Genomic DNA, 22,841 nt, shown 5'->3' with positions numbered 1-22,841 from the left:
CAGCCCAGGTGGCATGTAAGCCTCTGACCCACTCGATGGGGAGTGGATAAGGGGCAGTCCCCTGAAATCAAAATGTGCCCTGGGGTTTCACCCTGTCACCCTGGGGTTAAGGGAAGAGGGAAGAGAGGTTCCCACACAGGTGAGACTCTGCACAGTGGGCCTTGATTAGAGCGCAGAGACAGTCTATGGTTTTAGAGCTTTATTATAGAAAGGCAGGGAGAAAGAAGGTAAAAGAGAGAGACTGGCCATAGCCAAGAGGAAAGAAGGGGGAAAGGAGAGAGAGAGAAGAAACGCTAGAGAATAAGAGGGAGAAAGAGGTAGAGAGAGGAGAGAAGACAGACAGAGAGAGAGAAAGAGAGAGAGAGAGAGAGAGAGAGAGAGAGAGAGAGAGAGAGAGAGAGAGAGAGAGAGGTGAGAGTGAAAGAGCGAGGAGGGGCCAAACAGCCCCTCATGGTATGCTGCTATCTTTTCTGTTGCTAGGTAACTGGGGAGGAATTTAGCCTGAAGATCAGAATCTTGGGACATTGCCTACTTGACTGCTAGCCACACACTTCTCTTGTGGGGGCTGAGGGGAGCGGTAACTTCGATGGGAGCCAGGGTTCCAGGAGACATGAGAGAACTTCCGTCCCATGTAGATGAATTATCACCACCAAGTCCCAGGGTTCAACATCTCAGCTCAACTGGAGACCAGACTGTCTTTGCACAGCCCAATGCCCCACAATCACCCTAATTATACAAGCTATAAGCTGTCTTAGGTTCCTCCATCCTTTTCACGCAAATGGAGAATTGTGCAATATTGTCAATATTTTGATTATGTCACTCATGTGTACATTTCTAACCATCGTGCTAATTCCTCTTCCATTAAACCCATCTCCTCTCACCTGCCCCAGGCCACCATTCTTCTGGTTTTTACCACCACAGACTCAATTTATCAGTTTTTGTTTTGTTAAAAAAAAAAAAAGTTGGTTCTGTTGGTCTGATAGCATAACTTATTATGAAATAAACACAAATACAGTTGCTAGTTATCCTTGCAACGTGCCCAAATCAACCTTTAAAAGTTTATAAAAACCAAATGTAGAAAGCATCTTTCTCAGCAAACTTCTAAGGGCAATGCAGACGTAAAGACATAAGTTGGTGCTTGTCAATCATCACATGGTTGAGCAGGTTTTGTTTTGTTTTTTTAATTCTGTTTTTTTTTTTTTTCCTCTTTTCGAGACAGGGTTTCTCTGTGTAGCCCTGGCTATCCTGTAACTCACTTTGTAGACCAGGCTGGCCTCGAACTCAGAAATCCACCTGCCTTTGCCTCCCAAGTGCTGGGATGAAAGGCATGCGCCACCACCACCCAACTTGATATTTTTATTAGATATTTTCTTTATTTATATTTCAAATGCTATCCCCTTTTCTAGTTCTACCTCTGAAAATCCCCTATCCCCTCCCCCCTTGCCCTGCTCCCCAACCCACCCACTCCCATTACTGGTCCTGGCATTTCCTACACTGGGGCATAGAGCCTTCACAGGACCAAGGGCCTCTCCTCCCATTGATGATTATCTAGGCTATCCTCTGCTACATATACAGCTAGAGCCACTGCTCCAGGTAAAACACTGCCTGCCATCTCCCCGCCCCCCCCGCCCCCACACACTCTCTGAACTCTGCCCACCAAGGCAAAGGTGGCTTTGTCCTTCAGAGCCACAGAGATGGTGACTTGTTTATTCATCTTCCTGACAGACCCTTGGCTTCTTTGGGAAGGACCATAAAGAGGGGCTTCTGTGGAACAGAGTTGTGACAGGGTAAAGAAACTCCATTTTGTGCTTGGCATCCATCTTGCTACCCACAGGCATTTGTGTGAGACTCTAGTACCTGGGGGTGACTCAGTGCCTCTCTCCACCCAGAAATGTGCAGTTGTGACTCTAACTGCTTGTCAGCATCAGTAACCTGTTTATGCAGACATTCAAGGACCACCTACTCTTAGCACAGTAGAACCACGCTTGGCTTGCTTATGCAGATTCTAGGTCGCCTTCTGGTTTTCACATTTAAAAATCCTTCCCTCTGTCCTCTTTGTGTAGCAATCTCAAGTTTGGTTCAGAGAGTGTTGTCCTGCCATCAGGATCAATACATTTAACCAATTATAATCTAGATGGAGTCTGTGGTCTGTTTATAGGGGCCTCAGACTCCTTAACAGGGCAGCTGGGGACCAGGGTTCCACCATGGATACCTGGGACTCTTCGATGGGTTTTCCATGTCAGTCTCTGAGGCTAGGTTTAGGTTTTGCATTTTCCAGCCATACCTTAAGTCCCCCAATTTGGCTTTCTTCCTCAACTTGGTTTGCACTGTTCATCATCATCTCCTTTCTGCTCCCTCACCTCGGCTGACTTTCTCACACTTGATATTTCCCTCTTGCCCTTCCATGCAGACACTCTTCTCCAGTCTCTTTGCTGAGTTTTCTATTAGTGAAATTTATTTTTAATATTTATTAATAGCATTCCTGGTATGGTATAGTGGTGCACACCATAATCCCAGCACTGGAGAGGCAGAGGCAGGCGGATTCCTCTGAGTTTGAGGCCAGCCTCATCTACAGAGTGAGTTGTAAGATAGCCAGGGCTATAGAGAGAGACTTTGTCTCAAAGCCCACAAATACATATATCCTTTCCTGATCACTCTTTCTGCTGGCCTGTTCCTTATGCTCCTCTTCAGTAATGATCTTTTACATGTCTCTGTACTTCCAGCCCTATCACAGTTGATGAGATTCTGCTCAGAACTTTCTCTTGGCAGCAGTCTTGTTCCTTTTCTCAACAACCCTCCCTTCCTGATGAGTCAGGGTGCTTTGTGGAAACCCCCTGCATCTGTCCAGATCATTTTATGACTCATCATGTCGGCTGGAACTGTAAGCGATGTTCTCTTCAGATTCCCTGTCTGAACCCAGACTGAATCACCTGCATCTTTGCCCCACCCCACTCCCACCCCAACCCCATTCCATTCTACCCCACACCCCTGCTTCTTCGTCCTTCTCAATCCTTCCACCATCATCTCCATCCAACAGAAAGCTCTGGTGACCATGGGGAGATCACAGAAGCATGGTGGGATTCCTGCACCTCAGAGGTGGACTAGTGAGTGCTCAGATAACACCCCCACCTCCAACTTCAGACCCTGCCCAACCTGGGAAGGGCATGAGGAGAGCCAGGATAGAGCAGGGCCCACATCTGCTCAGAACCAGTTGAAGGGGAGAAGAAACAATGGACACACTCCACTGCCACCTCTGGCCCATCTAGGTCAAACTAGCCAAAAAAGCAGTATTGCTCAATGTTCAGGTTTTAAAACTTAACGTGGACGTAGAATGCCTAATGTCTAATGTATTGTTTTCCCCTAAAAATAACCGATAAAATTTATTTATTTGTTTCTCACATTCATACATTCCTTTTGTAAAAGTGGCTTGAGGCAGATCTTCCTCTGTAGCCCAGGTTGGAACCAGCTGATGTGCAACCCAGGATGAGCCTGCCCTTCTGGCCTTGGCCTGCGGGCACTGACCTTCCAAGCCCGAGCCCATACCCACTGTGTTCCTTCTCACTGCTCAGTAGGATCGCTTAGTAGAAACGTCACACAACGTGCTTCTTGGTTTCCTGGCTTGTAATTTTTTGGATTGTTTTCATTTGTTGGATTTTAAACAAAGCTTCTATGAATATTTTTGTACAAGTGACTCATAGATATCTTCTCTTCCTTCTCTTGGAGTGTATTACTGAAGCTCCAGGGTACACAGAGGAAATCTATGGTTTCCACAGTAGAAATGTTTTACTCTGAGATCTGAAATATGTGAATTCTGACTGCACCGAATCCTGCACACTTAGGCCACCCAGTCATTAACTATGGCCATTGTAGTGGGGATGAATATGAAGTAAGTTATTTTTTTTAAAGTCTCTCTGATGACTAAACATGCCCAGTTTTCCTAAAGTGTTGGGGGATAGATTTCTGTCTTCTTTTCTTTCTGTTCAACTCTTCTATTACTTAAAAGATATGATAATGCAAATATTTTGTATATATTTTGCAATAAGAACTTCCACGGGGGGAGAGGGGGCTGCTTTCTCATTTTGCAAACGTTATTTTTCAATGTACAGATATTTCTAATTTTGATGAAAGGCAAATTATCCATCTTTTCTTTTTAGAATTAAAACCTCTTTCTACCTTCCCCATATCACTACTATCATAATGCCGTGGGTATTCTCTTTTTAGAAACGTGTTGATTTTAGCATTTCTGAGTGTATGGTCCATATTGAATAATTTTTTGTGTATAGAATGAAGTAGAGGTCATAGGAAATTTTTCTATGTGAATAGACAATTATTCCATCATCCTTTCTGAAAAAAGAAAATGTCCTCCCTCCCTGAGTCGTCTTGATGTCCTCTGAGTGAAGGGCAAGATTCTCTTCCCATTCTGCTTAACTGTTTCTCTACACTCAAGGAGGCGCTGCACAGCCTTGGTGCCATGTAAAGCCAGTGAGTACGGGCAGACAGCCTGACTGGGCTAATTTATTATTAATAAATTTATTTGTTAGCTTTGGTTTTGTTTCCCAGGGTGGTCTATACGTTTTCCATTGCCTTACACTTCTATGTAAGTCCTAGAGCTCATCACACCCAACACTTGATAATGCTGCAGTTCAGTAAGTGTTAAACTCTGAGTCCTCCGGTGGCTTCTTAATTCTCTAACCTTTCCAAATTCAATTGTTTTCAGGAGCTCCTAAGACAACATGATGAAGACATCCTGCAAATACAGGAGCTGAGAAAATCCAAAGAGGTAAGGGTTCCCATTCAGCTCTATGAAAGTAGTGTCTTCCAAGCCCTACACACTTGGGGAAATAAATGAATTTTACCCAGATCAGTATAGTTACTGGAGCACCCAAACCTAAGTGTTGAACTCTGTAAGTCAAAATGAATCTCGAACTCCATGTCAAGCAAAAGCAGCCTTTCTCAGAGCCAGCTGTGAACAAGGAGAAAGCAAAGGCTGCATGGTCATCAGTGTTGAATAACAGCTATGTCTAGTGACGCTTAAAACACAGGACTTTGAATTACAGAACATCATTATCTTAGTTGTCATTTTATTGCTGTGAAGAGACACCATAACCAAGGCAACTCTTATAAAGGACAACATTTAATTGGGGCTGGCTTATAGGTTCAGAGGTTTAGTCCATTCTCATCATTGTGGGAACATGGCAGCATCCAGGCCCACAATGTGCTGAAGGAGTTGAGAGTTTTACATTTTAATCCCCAGGAAACTGTGTATCTCAGTTGACATATGACCTCAAAGCCCGCCCTGACAGTCGCACACTTCCTTCCACAAGGTCACACCTCCTAATAGAGCCATTCCCTATGGCCAAGCATTCAAACACATGAATCTACGGGGCCATACTATTCAAACTACAACAATCATGTTCTTCCCTCTGAGCTCTCAGTCTTCCTAATGCTTCCTGAAGAGCTTTGTCTCTAAGCCTGTCTTGTGTGTACCTTACTCATGATGGTTGCTGCTGGGCTCCTTTCTGCTGAGACGCAGAAGGCCATGTGTGAAGGCAAATGAAAAAAAAAAAAAACAGTTAAAGAAACCTTTGTTTCCCTTTTCACTAAGAAACCTAATTTGTATCTAGAATAAACATGTCTAAGAAAAAGACTAGTCACTGCACTAAATTATGAAGAAATTGTATCTTAAACTGCTGTCAAACAAACTGCAGCATCCTCCAAGGTAGGCCTCCAAGGTAGACCTACAATGTAGATCCAGGGAGTCCTATTCCAGAAAAGCTCTGCTGAGTGTCTCTGCTAATTCTATCACAGGTATAATTTCTGAGTCTGTTTCCATCTGGTTTCTTTTGTTTGCAAGTCTGCAGAGTCTTCAGTAGGTGCTAGCTATTGTGAAGCTTAGTTTGTTCGGTACTGAATATTTTTATATTCCTTTACATGCTCACAGACTTAATTCTGGGATGCAGGTAAGCCATTTGGAAGCAGTGTGATACCTTTGAATCTCCCTAGTCAGAATTAAAGCTGGTGTAGAGTCACCCCTTTTGAAAGTCCTCCAGAGCCCTCTACATCAGGTTTGCTCCAGCCTAGCTGATGGGACTGAATCAGTCTCAGCCCTGTGTTGTCCGTGAGCTTGTTCTACCGGCTCCCTTCTCTCTCTCAACTCCTCTCCTTTCTTTCTGCCTCCACCACCCTCTCCAAAGGTCCCGGACTTCTTATTGGTTCTTTAAAGGGACAGAGTACCCTACCTTGAAGGTTTTTGAATTTAACAGTCTCTACCTAGACATCTCTTTCCCCAAGATCTCCATGGCAAAGGTTTTTTCCTTCTGGTCTTCATTCAGATGGTAGCCTCCTGGAAGACACTCTGTTTAAAGGTTCAGCTGTCTGCTCTGACACTTTTCTTTCTCTGTTTTGCTTTTCTACATTAATTTGATCACCCAAGCAGACACATTCAGTGAAGGAAGGCCTTTCTGTATGTTCTCTTCACCATTAATCCTTATTTCCTAAAGAGGTACCTGGCGCACTCTAGGCTTTAAATAAACACCAGTTCATCCTTGAACAGATACGTGACTGTAAGAAGGCAAGCTCAGCCTACAACAGTGCTGAGCTTAATGCAGTTGCTCTCGGTGATGTTACATGTCCAGCTCACGAATCATGGAAAGATATGTGTCGCGTGGTATTTCTCTAGGGGTCTGAGGAGGTGGAGGGACTAAGTGGGCTGAAACCTAGGGAAAGAAACCAATCTGTTGATATCTTTAACTTTGTCAGTGCCTAACAAAAATGCACACAGTAACTGCTAGGTGCTGACTGTAGGGTACTATGAAGATGACAAATTGGAAGAGAGATATGTGGTGAATCTTCTGGGTCCACTTGTTTTTGTTGTTGCTGTGTTTAAGATAGGGTCTTACTGTTTATCCCTGGCTGACCCAGAACCTGTTTTGTAGACCAGGTTGGCCTCCAACTCACAGAGAACACTTGCTCTGCTTCCCAAGTGCTTGAATTAGAGGCATGCACAACCATGCAGGCAGGAAAAAAAAGATGTGTTTATGATAAAATATGAGTGCAATATCATTTCCTCAGAGGAAAGAGGCATGAGCTCTGTTGGGGGTGGGTGCACATCTGCCTCAGATCAGCAGGGTTACTGTGTGGTATGTGGACACAGGTAGGTATTTCTGAATTTCATAATGTGGACAAGGCAGAGATAGAGTTCCAACCCAACATAATGAAAGAAGTTGGTGTACATAGAAAGTGGCAAGACAGGCAGAGAGACAAGAGGACAATGTCAGGAGCATTGTCCTCTGTGGTCCTTGAGACAGTTTTCCCAGCGAGCCAGAGAGCTTATACAGGCCCACAGGAAGCAGCACAGACTAGTTTAGCAGTCTGCCTACCACATTAAGGAATCTGGGTTGAACTAAAAGAGCCACCAGAACATCTGAGGAGAAGAATGTCACCAGAGGTATGGCCTGTCAACAAGGTGGAAAAAGGTCTAAAGAGCTGGAATGTGGGAGACAAAGCCTACCATTAGGACATGCCCCCTCCATGTCTCACCCCAGCATCTGTTTCCATTCACTGTCTGAGACTGTCTTGTTAAAATTACCAGTAACTGCAACACCATGTGTCTGCCTCAGCAAAACATCCTCTCATGGGACAGTTTCCAGAAACTAGAAATTTCCAGTGCAGTCATCCATCTTGAAAGTTCCCATATAATCTCCCATGGTACCCTTCATGTTCCCCTGCTAGCTGCTTGCACTACATGACATGTTAGTTACCGAGCAGTCAGTATCAGCACGCTGTTGTTAACTGAGATCCCAGTTTACATCAGGGATCACTTTTATGGTATATATGCTATGGGTTTTGGTTAATATATCATGTCAGGTATCCATCAAACAAGACAGTTTCTTGCACTAAAAATACTCTTTCCCAACATCTTCCCTTCCATTCCCTCCAGCCACTGAACCCACAAACCTATTTACAGTCTCTAGTGTTTCATCTTTTTCAGAATATCACAGAGTTGGAGTCAATAAGAAGAGGTATTAGCCGGGTGTGGTGGTGCACGCCTTTAATCCTAGCACTTGTGAGGCAGAGGCAGGCAGATTTCTGAGTTCGAGACCAGCTTGGTCTACAGAGTGAGTTCCAGGACAGCCAGGATGATACAGAGAAACCCTGTCTCAAAAAACGAAACAAAACAAAACAAAATAGGAAGAGGTATTGTAATAAAGAATATGCAGAATGGGGTTGGAGAGATGCCCTAGCAGCTCACAGCATTTGCTTGTCTTCCAGAGGAACCGAGCTTAGAACCTAGCATTCAAATCAGGTGACTCACAGCTGCCTATTAACTCCAATTCCAGAAGATCTGATGCATTCTTCTGGCTTCTACAGACACCTACACTCACATGTGTACCTGCACGTATGAACACACATGTGCATGCACGCACACACATACACACACACACACACACACACACACACACACACACACACAAAACTAAATATTAAGTTTTTTAAGGAGAACACTAAGTTTGGAAGAATTAGAGGGTGGATCTAGTTAGGGAAAAGTGGGAGGTAAATATGATCAAATGCATTGTATTCTCAAAAAGTCATAAAAATATTATATCTTAAAAACAAATCTTAAAAAAAAATAAGACCATGCAGTGGCTGAGTGGCTGATGACCATGTTGCCTGATGAAGGCTGCTTTGGCTGCAGTGGCAGTGAACCTGAAGAGCAGGACACAGGAGGGAGAGAAAGAGAAGGTAGAAATGGCAGTAAGTGGTACAAGAAAACGTGCCTGAAGTTGGCATGGTGCATTCCATTCCAAATGCCCTGGAGAAGGGAATATTCCTGGGTTCTCTCTTGTCTTGGGAACATTACATCAGCATGATGTCTTGAGGCTGTTTCCTCTTGTGCAGATCTTGGAGGCTGAATTGAGGGCACAAGCTACTGTTCTGGAGACCCTGAACACAAACCTTTACAAATGCCAGAAAGAACTCGAGAGACAGGCAAGTCCTGGTTAGACTGAGAGCCGGGCTGGAGAGGAACCTGGAGAACTGCTGTTCTGCCCAGGAGCTATGTCCCAGGGGCTCTGGGGAAGTCAGCTATTCAAATTTATCTTCTAGAAAACTATTGTGGCAAATCTAGAGAAATTGCTCCAGACAAAGCTTGCTGAAGCTGAAGAAAAGCATAAGTACAACATAAAGACCCCGACAGAAGAAAATAACTGCCTCAGGTATGGGATCTTCCCTCAGGGGTCCTTGGCTGGGTTGCTTTTGAGAGCAGAAGGTTGTTCAAGTGACTGATAGGTCAGGTCACCGTCCTGATCTCTGGGAGGAGGTAAACTTCTGGACCTGGACACACATTGTGGAGGTAGACTTTTCATATCTAGCCTTTTCTCCTGTGTGTCTGTTTTGTGTAAAACACAGGTAAATTGTTAGTGGGTTCTGAGCTGCTTTGTCCCACGACTGAGGATTGTTTTTCAGAGTTCAGTGGGTTTTAGCACTCTGATTCTGGCTTCTGTTGAGACTAGTTGCCAGTCACCATCACCATTCCCTGAAGGGCCTTCCCAAACCACTAACCTAGAAGATAAGTTACCCATTGCATCAATTTCCATTGGAAATGTGATATCCCAAACACCACATTTCACCAAATGTAAGCCAATTACAGTGATGAGAGAGGATGCTTCCTCAAGCAGGAAGAAAGCCGAATTCTCCTACCTACCTGCCAGCAAATACCCCCATCGCCTCTACCTGTCGAGGTTTCGTGATATAGTGACCATCATTCCTTTTACAGGCAGAAGATGTTAACCACAACCACAAATGAGGAAACTTCAGAAATTTCATCTGCCAATTCCAACATGTATGAGTCTGACGTTCCTGAACACAACAGCAACAAAAAGCAAACATTGTAGGTAACAAACTGCTCCTGGTGCTGAGCGACACTGCCCTGGGAAGCAGCTACGGACTCTTCTGGAGAGACACACGGGAAGGTTGAGCTCTTGAGTTGTTCTGTACTTTTGTCATTTTCCACGATTTGCTTTCTTCAGATGTTTAGAAATGTTTGAATTCTTATGCCAATTATATTGTGGCTTTCCATTGAGACCTGGTGTTCTCTGTACTGGAGTTGGACTTCTGTGGGCTATGCTCTTTTCTGCTTTTTACATGAGACTAATTTGAAGGGTCTTCTTTTTGGGTAATCCTTGCATTTTGGGGTGTGACTTTTGTCCCCCTGAGGGTAAACAGCAATTCATTGATTTAATTCCAAAATCTTTATTCCCTCCCATATCAGACTTTTTAGCCCAGTGACTTGGGAAGAGTAACTGAATATTTACACTGTCTCTGACCATCAGGAGAACTCAAATGCCCACAGAGCAGGCAACATATCCTTGGAACCGGAGTGGGCACAGAGTAACCAGTCACAGAGGCAGGATGCTAGAGGAGGTCGGTAAACTCAGAGCCACACCCTTTTCTGACCATGGCACTTCTTAGACTCATTGGACTGCCTGCCACTTGGGTGCATGGGGTCATTATGATTAAAAAAATTCTGGTTTTTATGTGGAAGTGCTTTTAAGTTTTGGCGAGTAATGTTAAGCAATGTTGTAAGCCAATACTAGACACTGAATGTTCCCCACGTGTGAACATGCCAATTGTAAAACAAACGAACAGAAACAATAAAAAACAAACAAAAGAATCCCTTAGAAACAGTAAGGTAAATCTATTTTTCTTTAAAAAAAAAAACCCAGCTTTTGTCTCACTGACAGTTTACTTAGGAGGGAACAGGGGAATATAAAAGTTTATAGGTACAGATTCAATAAAATATACACTGAAGAGCAGTGCATGAAACAACTCAGTTTCTTTTAAAAAGCTATATGAAAGCATAAAAAACCTATATATTAATATGGAATTTGAAAAACAAACAAAATTCAAGATAGAGATCTTCCTAGATCCTGATTCAAACAGACTGTAAGAATGCAAGAAGATTGGGAGATTTTTGAATACCAACACTGACTGGTATTTAATGTTTAAAAATGCTTTGGCTATCTAAAACGTACCTCATCCTTAGAGACACTTGGGTCTCTAAACTATTCATATGCAAGAATATTCCACCTCAGTGGACCCAAGTCAGTGCCCCCGAGCGAGGTGACAAGGCAGGCAGGTGAGGATACAGTCAGGGAGGACAGAGCACAGCACAGCTGTTGATGTTGGAGGCTGTAAGCACGTGGCTTCACCATGCTGCCATTGCGTTTAGTTTTTGTATATTTATGAAATTTTTCTCAATAAAATACGTTTTTAGAAAATAAGTTTTGTTTTAATGCTATTATCCTACAAAACATAAATAAAACTTTTATAAATACTTCTAGAAAATAAACAAAAACAGAATTTCCTGATGGACCATTAACTATAAGTACATTAAGTAAAAACCTGTAATTTATCTAAAAACTAACAAAAAATAGTTTTTACTCCTTTTTTTAAGGAAAAAAAAAAAAACCATGGTCAAGGCCTCAAACTGGTTATATAGGTGAAGATGACCTTACACTCCAGACCCTCCTGCCTCTACATCCCAAGTGCTCAGTGTGGTCCACCACAACTGGCCTCATTTTCCTTAAATTTATCTACATCTACTTATCCAGTCATGCGTTGCATGTATGGAGAGAGTGTGCTTTGGAGGTCAGAGGAAAACTTATGGGAGCCAATTCTTTCCTTTTCTCATTTTGGTCCCAGGGATCAAACCTTGTTACCAGTCTGTGCAGCAAGCTCCCTTACCCGATGAGCCACCTCACCAGCCCCCCATTCATTGAAGATATAACAGAAATGTTAACATTGGCGAGTTTAACTTTTGCTCATGTTTAGACATGTAAGGAGAGCTGGCATGCATGCTCACACATGCATAAGTACATGTGTGAGCACACACATGCTTTGGCAGGCACATGCATGCAGTCTTCCTCAATCAATCTCCACAATAATCAGGGAGGCAGGGGCTCTCGATTGAACCTATAGCTGTCCTCTGATACCACTGGTCTGGCTACACAGCTTGCACCAGGAATCTTATCCCCACCCTCCCAGTGTAGCAATTATAGGAGGGACAACATGCCCATCGCCCATCGCCATTTACATTGGTTCCTGGGAGCTGAACTCAGGCCCTCGAGTTTGCTTGGCAAGTTCTTTAACCAGTGAGCTATCTCCTCATCCTGGTCAAGGCTAATTCTTAACCGCACTTAGCCACAGAAGTGTTTTTATAGTTAATTCCCACCAACTCTCGCCACAAACAAAGAGACCGTTTTCTTTCCATTATCCCTCATGCTCCCTAATAGCTCTCACTCTGAAGGACTTCCAGTTGATCATGAAAAAACCCAGAGACTAATGAAAAACTAACCTGGAAGAATTATATACTGCACAGAAAAAAGTTTAATATTATTATTACCTCTGAGAATTTCATGCAGAGAATGCTGATGATATTCACCCCATTCTGCTGACTCACCTTCAGCAGTTAACTTGCCCCAGGTCCCTGCTCCCGTCATTCACCCCCTCTGTTAACTTGCCCCAGGTCCCTGCTCCCGTCATTCACCCATTCTGTTAACCAGATTCATGCTCCAGTCTTGCTTTCTTACTCATGCATCTTCAAGTTTTCTTTTTTGTTTTTTTCAAGACAAGCTTTCTCTGTGTAGCCCTGGCTATCTCAGAACTTGCTATGTAGAGCAGGTTGGCTTTGAACTCAGAGATCCTCCTGCCTCTGTCTCCAGAGTGCTGAGATTAAAGGTGAACCCATGGAAGCCAATTTGTATTGCCCAACTATTCTTGGGAGAGGGACCTGCCTTGGAGTGTGATTGGCCTACCAAAGGTCGCTCCATTTTTTAAAAAAAGCAAAACAAAACATACATACAAGTGATAGTATACAGGTTATATTTAGAAATGTGTGTGTGTGTGTGTGTGTGTGTATGTATGTGTGTGTACAACAGTTAATGAGAAAAGAGGCCATGTATTTGAAATTGGAACATAACAAAGAAGGGTTTAAAGGGAAGAAAAGGGAAAATTATGTAAATGTAAATTCAAAAGCAAAAGAAATTCTAAAAAATAAATTAGACTCATCCACACAAAAGTGCACAGATAAGCCATGTGAACTGTGGAGAGCACACATCATTAGGGAGGGAAGAAGAGCTTCTTCCGTAGTGTGAAGGTGGGCTGTGGCATCTGCTTTCCCTTGTTCCTCCTGTCGTCTTTATTGCTCACGTCATAGTTCACGCCAGTCAGGATGCTAAGAATGTCATCTCCTCTGAAAAAGAAAGCAGCGTAAGCATATGGGACAAGGCAGTGTCCACCGTCTCACTGGCTGTGCCCACCGTCTCACTGGCAGTGCCCACCGTATCACTGGCTGTGCTCACTGTCTCACTGGCTATATCCACTGTCTCACTGGTAGTGCCCACTGTCTCACTGGCTGTGTCCACCCTCTCTCTGGCTGTGCTCACTGTCTCACTGGCTGTGCCACCCACGTCTCATTGGCAGTGCCCACTGTCTCACTGGCTGTGCCCACCCTCTCACTGGCTGTGCTCACTGTCTCACTGGCTGTGCCACCCACATCTCACTGGCAGTGCCCACTGTCTCACTGGCTGTGCCCACCACCTCACTGGCTGTGCCTGAGGTAGGTTCTCTAGTTCTGTCTCTCAGAGAGAGCATCGGACATTTGCAGTTGAAAGTCACTGAATCAAGACCTCTCACCGCTGTTCTGGCAACTCAGTTTTCTCAGAGCACACAGAGTTACTTTTGTGTACTTGGAATCTCTGCTGGTTACAAGAAACCAGAGTTCCTATCAGATTTGCTTTCCTTCTCTGTTAACCTATGTGTTCCTCCATGTTTCCCATGTTGCCATTTGGATCTCACAAATGCCTCCCTCTCTTCCCCCAGTACCCTCTGCCTAAATCAGCATTGCTCCTACAGGATCATCCACAGATTTCTACTAAAATGTAGGCAAGTAAAGGCTAAGCATTTCCCGTAGCTACCTCCCCATCTCTGACACCAGCAGTCTGAGCAATCTTGTGGAGCAACCTCTTCATCAATCTGCATAGCTGACATGGATCCTGTAGGACTCAGGGTCTGTGTTACAAAATGAAAGCACTGCGATGGTGTTCCTGTCTACTCTCCACATGCCATGGGAAATTCTCACTCTTCAGACACCAGACGATAAGACAGAGATGTAAAAGGAGCCCGTAGAAGGGCTCCTCATTGTTCAGCTATCAGCCAGGTGTAAGTGGGAGGGAACCTGAAGTATGGAGCCCTAATTTAACTGGAGATGAACCATATGCCACAGGGCTATCATCCCACACTTGTGGATTCCTAGCAGGTCAAATTAGTAGAGATATAGAGGTCCCCTGCTCTTCAGTACGGTTATAGTTTGCTAAGAAGATTCAAGGCTAGATAGCAATTGGAGAGGATTTCTTTCTTAACTTTTAAAAATTACATTTACTTATTCACACAGGCACATGACATGGTTCACATTTGGTGGTCATAGGACAATTTGAAGGAGTTGGTCTTCTCCACCATATAGGCCTCTGGGGATCTAATTCATGTTATAAGACTTATAACCAAGTGCCTTTACCCAGTGAGCCATCTTGCCAGCTCTAAAACATGGCTTCTGACAAAGGTGAGGTATGTTAAACATAGTGGTTTGCTTCCATCTGGGAAGACTCCCCAAAGGGGTTGAGTTGCCTTAGTCAGTTACTACCCAAAGACAGAGCTGGACTGTGTGGTATTAGCAACCTCTCTGGCTCTGTGGTACCTCGGTTGCTAAATAAAGGAAACTCTTCAGTAAACATATTCTTTTCCCATCTATGAACTAAGGAGAACAATACGTGCCATCTCTCCCACTTTGCCACTGACCTGGGAAATACAACTGTGTCAGCTACAGCTAGACATTCAGAGATGGAACATGCCAATGGCTACTTCTCTGCTTAGTATATATTATCTCGGCCATAAAGCACCTTCTAATGGGCTCTAACCACAGAAATGAGTAAGGAAGCATAACCCTGAGAGGGGCCCAGGAGGCCAAACTTACTGAGGACATCTTTCCCTCAGGCTCTGGCAAAGTGACTGAATATACCAGGTTCCATTCACAGGATCTCGGTAGGAAACGCAGTTCTTCACCGTAGCCATTCCCAGCAGAAAGTCTGCCTCATCCGGAATATAGTTCTTGTGAGATGATGAATCCACTTCTAAAGTGTGGTTCTGTTGCTCGAAGCCTGCCTCATCAGGCACTCCTTTCTGGAAGTTACTTCCTTGGCAAGCCTGAATGAAAAAGATCTTGGGTTTCCCAGACAGGGAAGGGCACTTTGAACCAGTGAAGTAAGATGTCAGGTCATAGATGGAGGCCTCCTTCCCATCCGTTCCATAGACGACACCCTTGTCACCGTGGGATAGGATACAGCAGATGAAGCAGTCTTTGTTCTTGTGGTCTGCGCTTTGGTAGCCTTCTAGAATCTCGTGGATTTCATTTGCAGTGCAGTCGTCGTAAGATACTATCTCAAAATGAAGCTCCTTAAAGGTCTTACTCAGAGCCTCTGAAAAGTAAGATGGGAAACCATGAATTACAATCATTCCCAGAACACAGCCTGTAGGCAAGAACCAGAACCTGAGCGGTCCTTCTGCATCACCACCAATCGGATTGTACAGGCTCCTTATGTTTATTGTTGCCTGCTGAAAGTGCTGTGTACTGCCAGCTGGAACTTTGCTGAGTTCTTGCACCATGAGGATTCATTTCTACTCTCATTCTTTTTGACAGTCTAGCTAGATATAGCATTCGTTCCAAAATCCCCTTTCCTCTGAATTTTCATCTTTTAGCTTCCAGATCTGCTATTATGAAATTCAGTGATATCCTGATCTGTGACTGCTCTACGTATCTGACTTGTCCATACCCCTCCCTCTCAATCTCAAAGATGCAACAAGCGCTTTCAGACTGGAGAACGTACACTCACTTCTTGCACAGGTCCATTTCCTTGTCTTTGTCTTATGGCTCTCATGGTCACAGATCTGGCATCTGTGACCAGTATTCTCCATTTCAACTCCTATTGTTCCCATTTTCCATCAGTGTTTTCTTTTGGTCTGACTTCCTGAGTCTTAACCTTGCATATGTTTATTGTTGTCCATGTATTTTAAATGCTTTACATTATCATTTTGTGTGTACGAGTGCTTTTATCGCATGTATGTGCGTGCCAGAAGAAGAGAGTGACTCCTCTGGAACTGGAGATACAGGCAGCATGAGAGCTGCCATGTGGGTGCTGGGAATTGAATCTGAAGCCTCAGAACAAGCAGTCAGTGCTTTTAACTACTGAGTCACCTGCAGAGAGAGCATCTTATGTGCATTGTATGGATGCACTACCTGTCAATTAAAAAGCCTATGGCCTATGGCTTAGGCAGGAAAGAGAAGGTGGGACATTGAGAGGAGAAAGAATTCTTGGTAAGAATTGGTAGGAATTATTTTATGTATATGAGAACACAGTAGCTGTCTTCAGACATACGGGAAGAAGGCACAGGATCTCATTACAGATGGTTGTAAGCCACCATGTGGTTCCTGGGAATTGAACTCAGGACCTCTGGAAGAGCAGTCAGTGCTCTTGAGCCATCTTTGAGCCCCATTTCTGTATCTTTTTTTTTTTTTTCAAGACAGGGTTTCTCTGTGTAGCCCTGGCTGTCCTGGAACTCACTTTGTAGACCAGGCTGGCCTCGAACTCAGAAATCTACCTGCCTCTGCCTCCCGAGTGCTGGGATTAAAGGTGTGCGCCACCATGCCCGGCACCCATTTCTGTATTCTTATACTTGTTATAGGTATATTGTATACTTATAAATGAATATTGTTCCATTTAACTTGTCAGCTCTCAGTATAAACATAAGTAGGCTGCCCCAAGGCAGGTCTCACTAGTTTAGCATCTTGCTGGGAGCTCACAACTCCTGCTGCAATTGAGAAACTTTCATGAGCAAACTACCCAGAGTAAGTAGGATACCATAGCAATTGGTTTTGACTAATTCATTCTCCAGAAATATTTTTCATTTAGTTGAGTTAAATGTAAAGCTCAGGGCTAGAGAGATTGCTCAGTGGTTAAGAGTCCTTGCTGCTCTTGCATAGAACTTGTCCTGTTCTGGATCCAAAGGCCCTCGCACACACAAACATACACACACACACACACACACACACACACAAGTATACACACACACATATGCACACACACAAAGGGGCATACATAGAAATATATATATATATATATATATATATATGAAATAAAATTTAAAAAAATTTTAAAGTTCATTGATGCTCTTCATTATAAATGTTAGAAGGCTATCATTTTCAGCTCAAATGGAGGTCCCAAGGCCTGACCCTATTACTAAGGCTATAGAATACTCACAAAAAGGGACCTATCGTGACTGCCCTCTGAAAGACCCAACAAGCAGCTGAAAGAGTCAGATGCAGATATTTGCAGTCAATCAATGGGCAGAAGCAGTTGGCCCCTGTTGTTGAATTAGGGAAGGCTAAAAGAAGCTGAGGAGAAGGGCAATTCTGTAGGAGGACCAGCAGCCTTAATTAATCTGGACCCATGAGATCTTTCAAACATTGGACCAGCAATCAGACAGCATACACCAGCTGATATGAGGCCCTCAACACACATAGAGTAGAGGACTTTCAGGTCTGTGTTCATTCACAGATGATGCATCTAACCCTCAAGAGACTAGATGCCCCAGAGAGTATAGAGGTCAGATGAGCTGGGGAATGTGGAGATGGGGTGGGGTGGGGAGGAGGTGTGTGATGTGGAGCAGTCAGAGGGTGGATGGGGAGAGGCCGGGAATGGAATATGGAGTGTAAAAAAATGAATTACAAGTAAAATAAAAAACAAAAACAAAAAAAGAAAGCTATCATTTTATCATGATGAATATATTACTTTGATTTTAAAACCTATTTTTTGAAACAGCAGAAAATAGATATGTAAGAAATATAAATAAATAAAATGAATAAGAAATGCTTGATAGAGAGGTGAGCTGCATGCTGTGTCCACTCCTCCTATTCCCCTGCCCCCAGCACCATGGCCTTTCCTCTCCAGGAGACCTGCCCAGCCTCAGGAACATCCAGGCATGTAGGTCCCCAGGAACACCCAGATTAGACCCTACCTCACCTATCCTCTGACTGCTGATTCCACCTGGGGCACAACTACAGACAAGCTTTGCTCTGTGACATTGGCAAGCCCATGGCTCTGCCTCCCTTCCCTAGAAGGAGGCCTGCTAGACTCCAGGAACACTTAGGGCCACCTGAGGTACAGTCAGCAGAGGTGAGCAGCTTGCTGTTTCCTGAGCTCTCTTGTCAGACCCAAGGCTCTGCCTGCCTCCCTGAGGAGTACTGTCAGTGACAGGAACATCCAGCAAACACCAGGGACAACCATGTGCTAAAGGCCAGATACGAATACAACCAGCAAGAGCCAGGGCAATATGGCACCACCAGAGCCCAGCTATTGGACCACACCAAGCCCTAAATATCCTAGCACAGCTAAAGCACAGGAAGATGACCTTAAATTCAATCTAATAAAGATGATAGAGGCCTTTAAACAGGAAATTAAGAAATATAGGAAAATACAATCAAAACAAAGTACAATCAAACAGGTGAAAGAAATGAAAAAAAACTGTACAAGACATGAAAATGGAAATAGTAGCAATATAGAAAAGACAAACAGGGAATCTTGGAGATGGAAGAGAAGAGGAACTATAGCTGACAGAATATGAAATGGAAGACAGAATCTCAGTCATGGAAGATACTATTGAGGAAATGGATATATCAACCAAATAAAATGCTAAATCTAAAAAGTTCCTGACACAAAATATCCAAGAAATCTGGAAAATTAGAAAAAGATCAAACCAAAAATAACAGGACTAGAAGGAGAAGATTCCCAACTCCAAGTCCCAGAAAATATTTTCAATAAAATCATACAGGAAAACTTTCCCAACCTAGAGAAAGACATAGCTATAAACAAACAAGAAGCCTACAGAATACAAAATAAATTGGATCAGAAAAGAAAATCCTTCCTCCACATAATAATGAAGACACTAAATATTGGAACAAAGAAAGAACATTAAAAACTGCAAGGGGAAAAGGCCATGTTGCATACAAAGGCAATACACATGACTTCTCAAAAGCCAGAAGGGCCTGGGAAGATATCTTGCAGATCCTAAGAGACAACAGATGTCAGCCCAGACTACTATACCCAGCAAAACCGTCAATCACCACCAATGGAGAAAACAAAATATTCTATGACAAAACCATATCTGTCCACAAATTTATCCCTAGTAGAAGGAAAACTCCAACCCAAGAAGATTAACTACACCCATGAAAACATGAAATAAATATCACATCAGCAAAACCAAAAGAAGGGAAATACTACACACACACATACACACACACACACTACTACCACCACCATCAAAATAACAGGAATTAACAATCATTGGTCATTAATATCTCTCAACATCAATGGACTCAATTCCCTAATAAAAAAGATTCAGGCTAACTGAATGGATGAAAAAATAGGATCCATCATTATTCTGCACAGAAGAAACACACCTCAACAACAAAGGTTGACATTATCTCAGAGTAAAGGGCTGGACAAAGACTTTCCAAGTAAACAGACCTAAGAAGCAACCTGGGGTAGCCATTCTAATATCTAATAGAATAGACTTTCAACCAAAAATAATCAAAAGAGATGGGGAAGGACACTTTATGTTCCTCAAAGGAAAAATGTACCAAGATGATGCCTCAATTCTGAACATCTATGCCCCAAATTCAAGAAAACCCACATTCATAAAAGAAACTTTACTAAAGCTTAAATCACACACCAAACCCCACATAATAGTGGGAGACTTCAACACCTCACTGTCACCATGGACAGATCATAGAGACAGAAACAAAACAGAGAAATAGTAAAACTAACAGACATTATAAATCAAATAGGTGTTACAGATCTATAGAACATTTCACACAAACACAAAAGATTACCTCCTCCTCAGCACCTCATGGAACCTTCTCCAAAATTGACCGTATATTGGTCACAAACCAAGCCAAAACAGATACAACAAAATTGAAACAATGCTTTGTTTCTTATCAGACCACCATAGATTAAAGCAGAACTTCAACTACAGAAACAGCAGAAAGACTACAAACTCCTGGAAACCGAACAACTCCCTCTACTCAATGACAACTGGATCAGGGAAAAAAATAAAGACTTTCTAGAATTCAATGAAAATGATGACACAACATACCCAAACTTATGGAACCATGAAAGCAATGCTAAGAGGAACTTTCATAGTGCTAAGTGTCTTGATAAAGAAATTGGAGAGATCTCAGTCTAGCAATTCAAAAGCACACCTAAAAGTTCTAGAACAAAAAGGAGCAAACACACCCAAGAGGAGTTAATGGTAGGAAAAATTAAACTTGGGGCTAAAATCGATAAATCAGAAACAAAGAGAACTATACAAAGAATCAACAAAACCAAGAGCTGGTTTCTTAAGAACATCAGCAAGATAGAAAAAACCCTTAACTAAACTGACTAAAAGGCAGAGAAACAGTACCCAAATTAACAGACTCAGAAATGAAAAGGGGGACATAACAACAGACACTGGGGAAATGTAAAGAATCTAAAGCCTGTACTCCACAAAATTGGAAAATTTAAGGGACATGGATGATTTTCTTGATAGATTCTACTTAACCAAAGTTGAATCAAGATCAGGTAAACAATTTAAATAGTCCTATAACTCCTAAGGAAATAGAAGCGGTCATTAAAAGTTTCCCAACCAAAGAAAGCCCAGAGCCAGATTGTTTTAGCACAGAATTCTACTTGACTTTCAAAGAAGAGGTAATAATTTGAGGTAGCACTCCTCAAATTATTCCACAAAATAGAAACAGAAGAAACATTGTCAAATTCATTTTATGAAGTCCCAGTCACTTTAACACAGAAACCACACAAAGACTCAACAAAGAAACAGAATTTCAGACCAATTTCCCTTATGAACATTGATGCAAAAATATTCAATAAAATACTCACAAACCAAATCTAAGAACACATCATAAAGATTATCCACTATGGTCAAGTATACTTCATCTCAGGGATGCAGGGATCAACATTTGGAAATCCATCAATGGAATCTACCATAAACAAACTTAAAATTAAAACTAAAACCACATGATCATTTCATTAGATGCTGAAAAAGCCTTGACAAAATCCAACATACCTTCATGATAAAAGGGATACAAGGTACGTACCTAAGCATAATAAAGGCAATTTACAGCAAGCTGATAGTCAACCCAAATTTAAATTAAATTAAGAGAAACTTAAAGTAATTCCACTAAAATCAAGGACAAAACAGGGCTATCTACTCTCTCCATATCTATCAATAGTAAAGTTCTAGCTAGAGCAATAAGACAACTAAAAAAGTCAAAGTAAAGCTACACACAGATGATATGATCGTATACATAAGTGACCCTCCCCCCAAATCTGTCAGAGAACTCCTACAGCTGATAAACACCTCAAATCTTGGATACCAAATTAACTCAAAAAAAAAAAATCACTAGCCCTCTTTTACACAAACAATAAAGGGGCTGAGAAAAAAAGTAGGGAAACAACATCCTTCACAATAGCCACAAACAATATAAAATATCTTGGTGTAACTCTAAGCAAGCCAGTGAAAGACCTGTGTGATAAGAACATCAAGTCTCTGAATAAAAGAAGAATTGAAGATGATATTAGATGATGGAAAGATCACTCAAGCTTATGGATTGATAGGATTAACATAGTAAAAATGGCCATCTTACTAAAAGCAATGTACAGATTCAGTGCATTCCTCATCAAAATTCCATCACAATTATTTATAGACTTTGAAAGAGCAATCATCAACTTCATGTGGAAAAAACAAACAAACCTCAGAATAGCCAAAACAATCCTGAACAATAAAAGAACTTCTGGAGGTATCATCATCTCTGACCTCAGTATTGGTATAAAAACAGACAAGTTAGCCAGGCAGTAGTGGCGCACACCTTTAATCCCAGCACTTGGGAGGCAGAGGCAGGCAGATTTCTGAGTTCGAGGCCAGCCTGGTCTACAGAGTGAGTTTCAGGACAGCCAGGGCTACACAGAGAAACCCTGTCTTAAAAAATGAAATATCATCTTCAATTAAATAATAGAAAGCCAACATTCACGTGGAAGCTGAAGAACACTCCACTCAATGATACCTTGGTCAAGGAAGAAATAAAGAATGAAATCAAAGAGTTTAATGAAAATGAAGCCACAACATACTCAAACTTATGGGACATAATGAAAGCAGTCTTAAGAGGAAAACTCATAGCCCTGAGGGCCTCCAAAAAGAAACTAGAGAGAGCACACACTAGCAGCTTGACAACACACCTAAAAGCTCTAGAAAAAAAGGAAGCAAATTCACCCAAGAGGAGTAGACGGCAGGAAATAATCAAACTTAGGGCTGAAATCAACCAAGTGGAAATGAAAAGAACTATACAAAGAATCAACCAAACCAGGAGTTGGTTCTTTGAGAAAAACAACAAGATAGATAAACCCTTAGCCAGACTAACTAGAGGGCACAGGGACAGTATCCTAATTAACAAAATCAGAAACGAAAAAGGAGACATGACAACAGAACCTGAGGAAATCCAAAATATCATCAGATCCTACAACAAAAGGCTATACTCAACAAAACTGGAAAGCCTGGATGAAATGGACAATTTTCTAGACAGGTACCAGGTACCAAAGTTAAATCAGGATCAGATTAACGATCTAAACAGTCCCATATCCCCCGTAAAGAAATAAAAGCCGTCATTAATAGTCTCCCAA

At 42.4% G+C, this 22,841-nt stretch overlaps 2 protein-coding genes across 5 annotated transcripts in view; one reads left to right on the top strand and one right to left on the bottom strand.

Annotated features, from left to right (window-relative positions):
• Gm28802 (predicted gene 28802) overlaps positions 1 to 10,083 on the top strand; it is a 46,908-nt gene extending 36,825 nt beyond the window's left edge. Inside the window, exons 11-14 of the mRNA XM_030243918.1 lie at positions 4,685 to 4,780; positions 8,899 to 8,988; positions 9,106 to 9,215; positions 9,776 to 10,083. Coding sequence (XP_030099778.1) covers positions 4,685 to 4,780; positions 8,899 to 8,988; positions 9,106 to 9,215; positions 9,776 to 9,893 — 414 coding nt within the window. The 3' untranslated portion in view covers positions 9,894 to 10,083. The remainder of the gene's footprint in view (positions 1 to 4,684; positions 4,781 to 8,898; positions 8,989 to 9,105; positions 9,216 to 9,775) is intronic.
• Positions 10,084 to 12,370: 2,287 nt separating this feature from the next.
• The window catches only part of Casp8 (caspase 8), a 52,271-nt gene continuing 41,800 nt past the window's right edge, over positions 12,371 to 22,841 (bottom strand). For 3 of the 4 annotated variants that reach the window (NM_009812.2, NM_001277926.1, NM_001080126.1), the window contains 2 exons: positions 15,029 to 15,530; positions 12,371 to 13,252 (listed from right to left, as the gene is read on the bottom strand). In NM_009812.2, coding sequence (NP_033942.1) covers positions 13,120 to 13,252; positions 15,029 to 15,530 — 635 coding nt within the window. In that variant the 3' untranslated portion in view covers positions 12,371 to 13,119. The remainder of the gene's footprint in view (positions 13,253 to 15,028; positions 15,531 to 22,841) is intronic. The other variant, XM_006495634.4, reaches the window with a different exon arrangement.

Source organism: Mus musculus, chromosome 1 (genome assembly GCF_000001635.26).
Source record: "Mus musculus strain C57BL/6J chromosome 1, GRCm38.p6 C57BL/6J".
Lineage (NCBI taxonomy): Eukaryota > Metazoa > Chordata > Mammalia > Rodentia > Muridae > Mus > Mus musculus.
The sequence above is the reverse complement of the archived record's forward strand: the minus strand, read 5'-3'. Positions and strand labels throughout refer to the sequence as shown.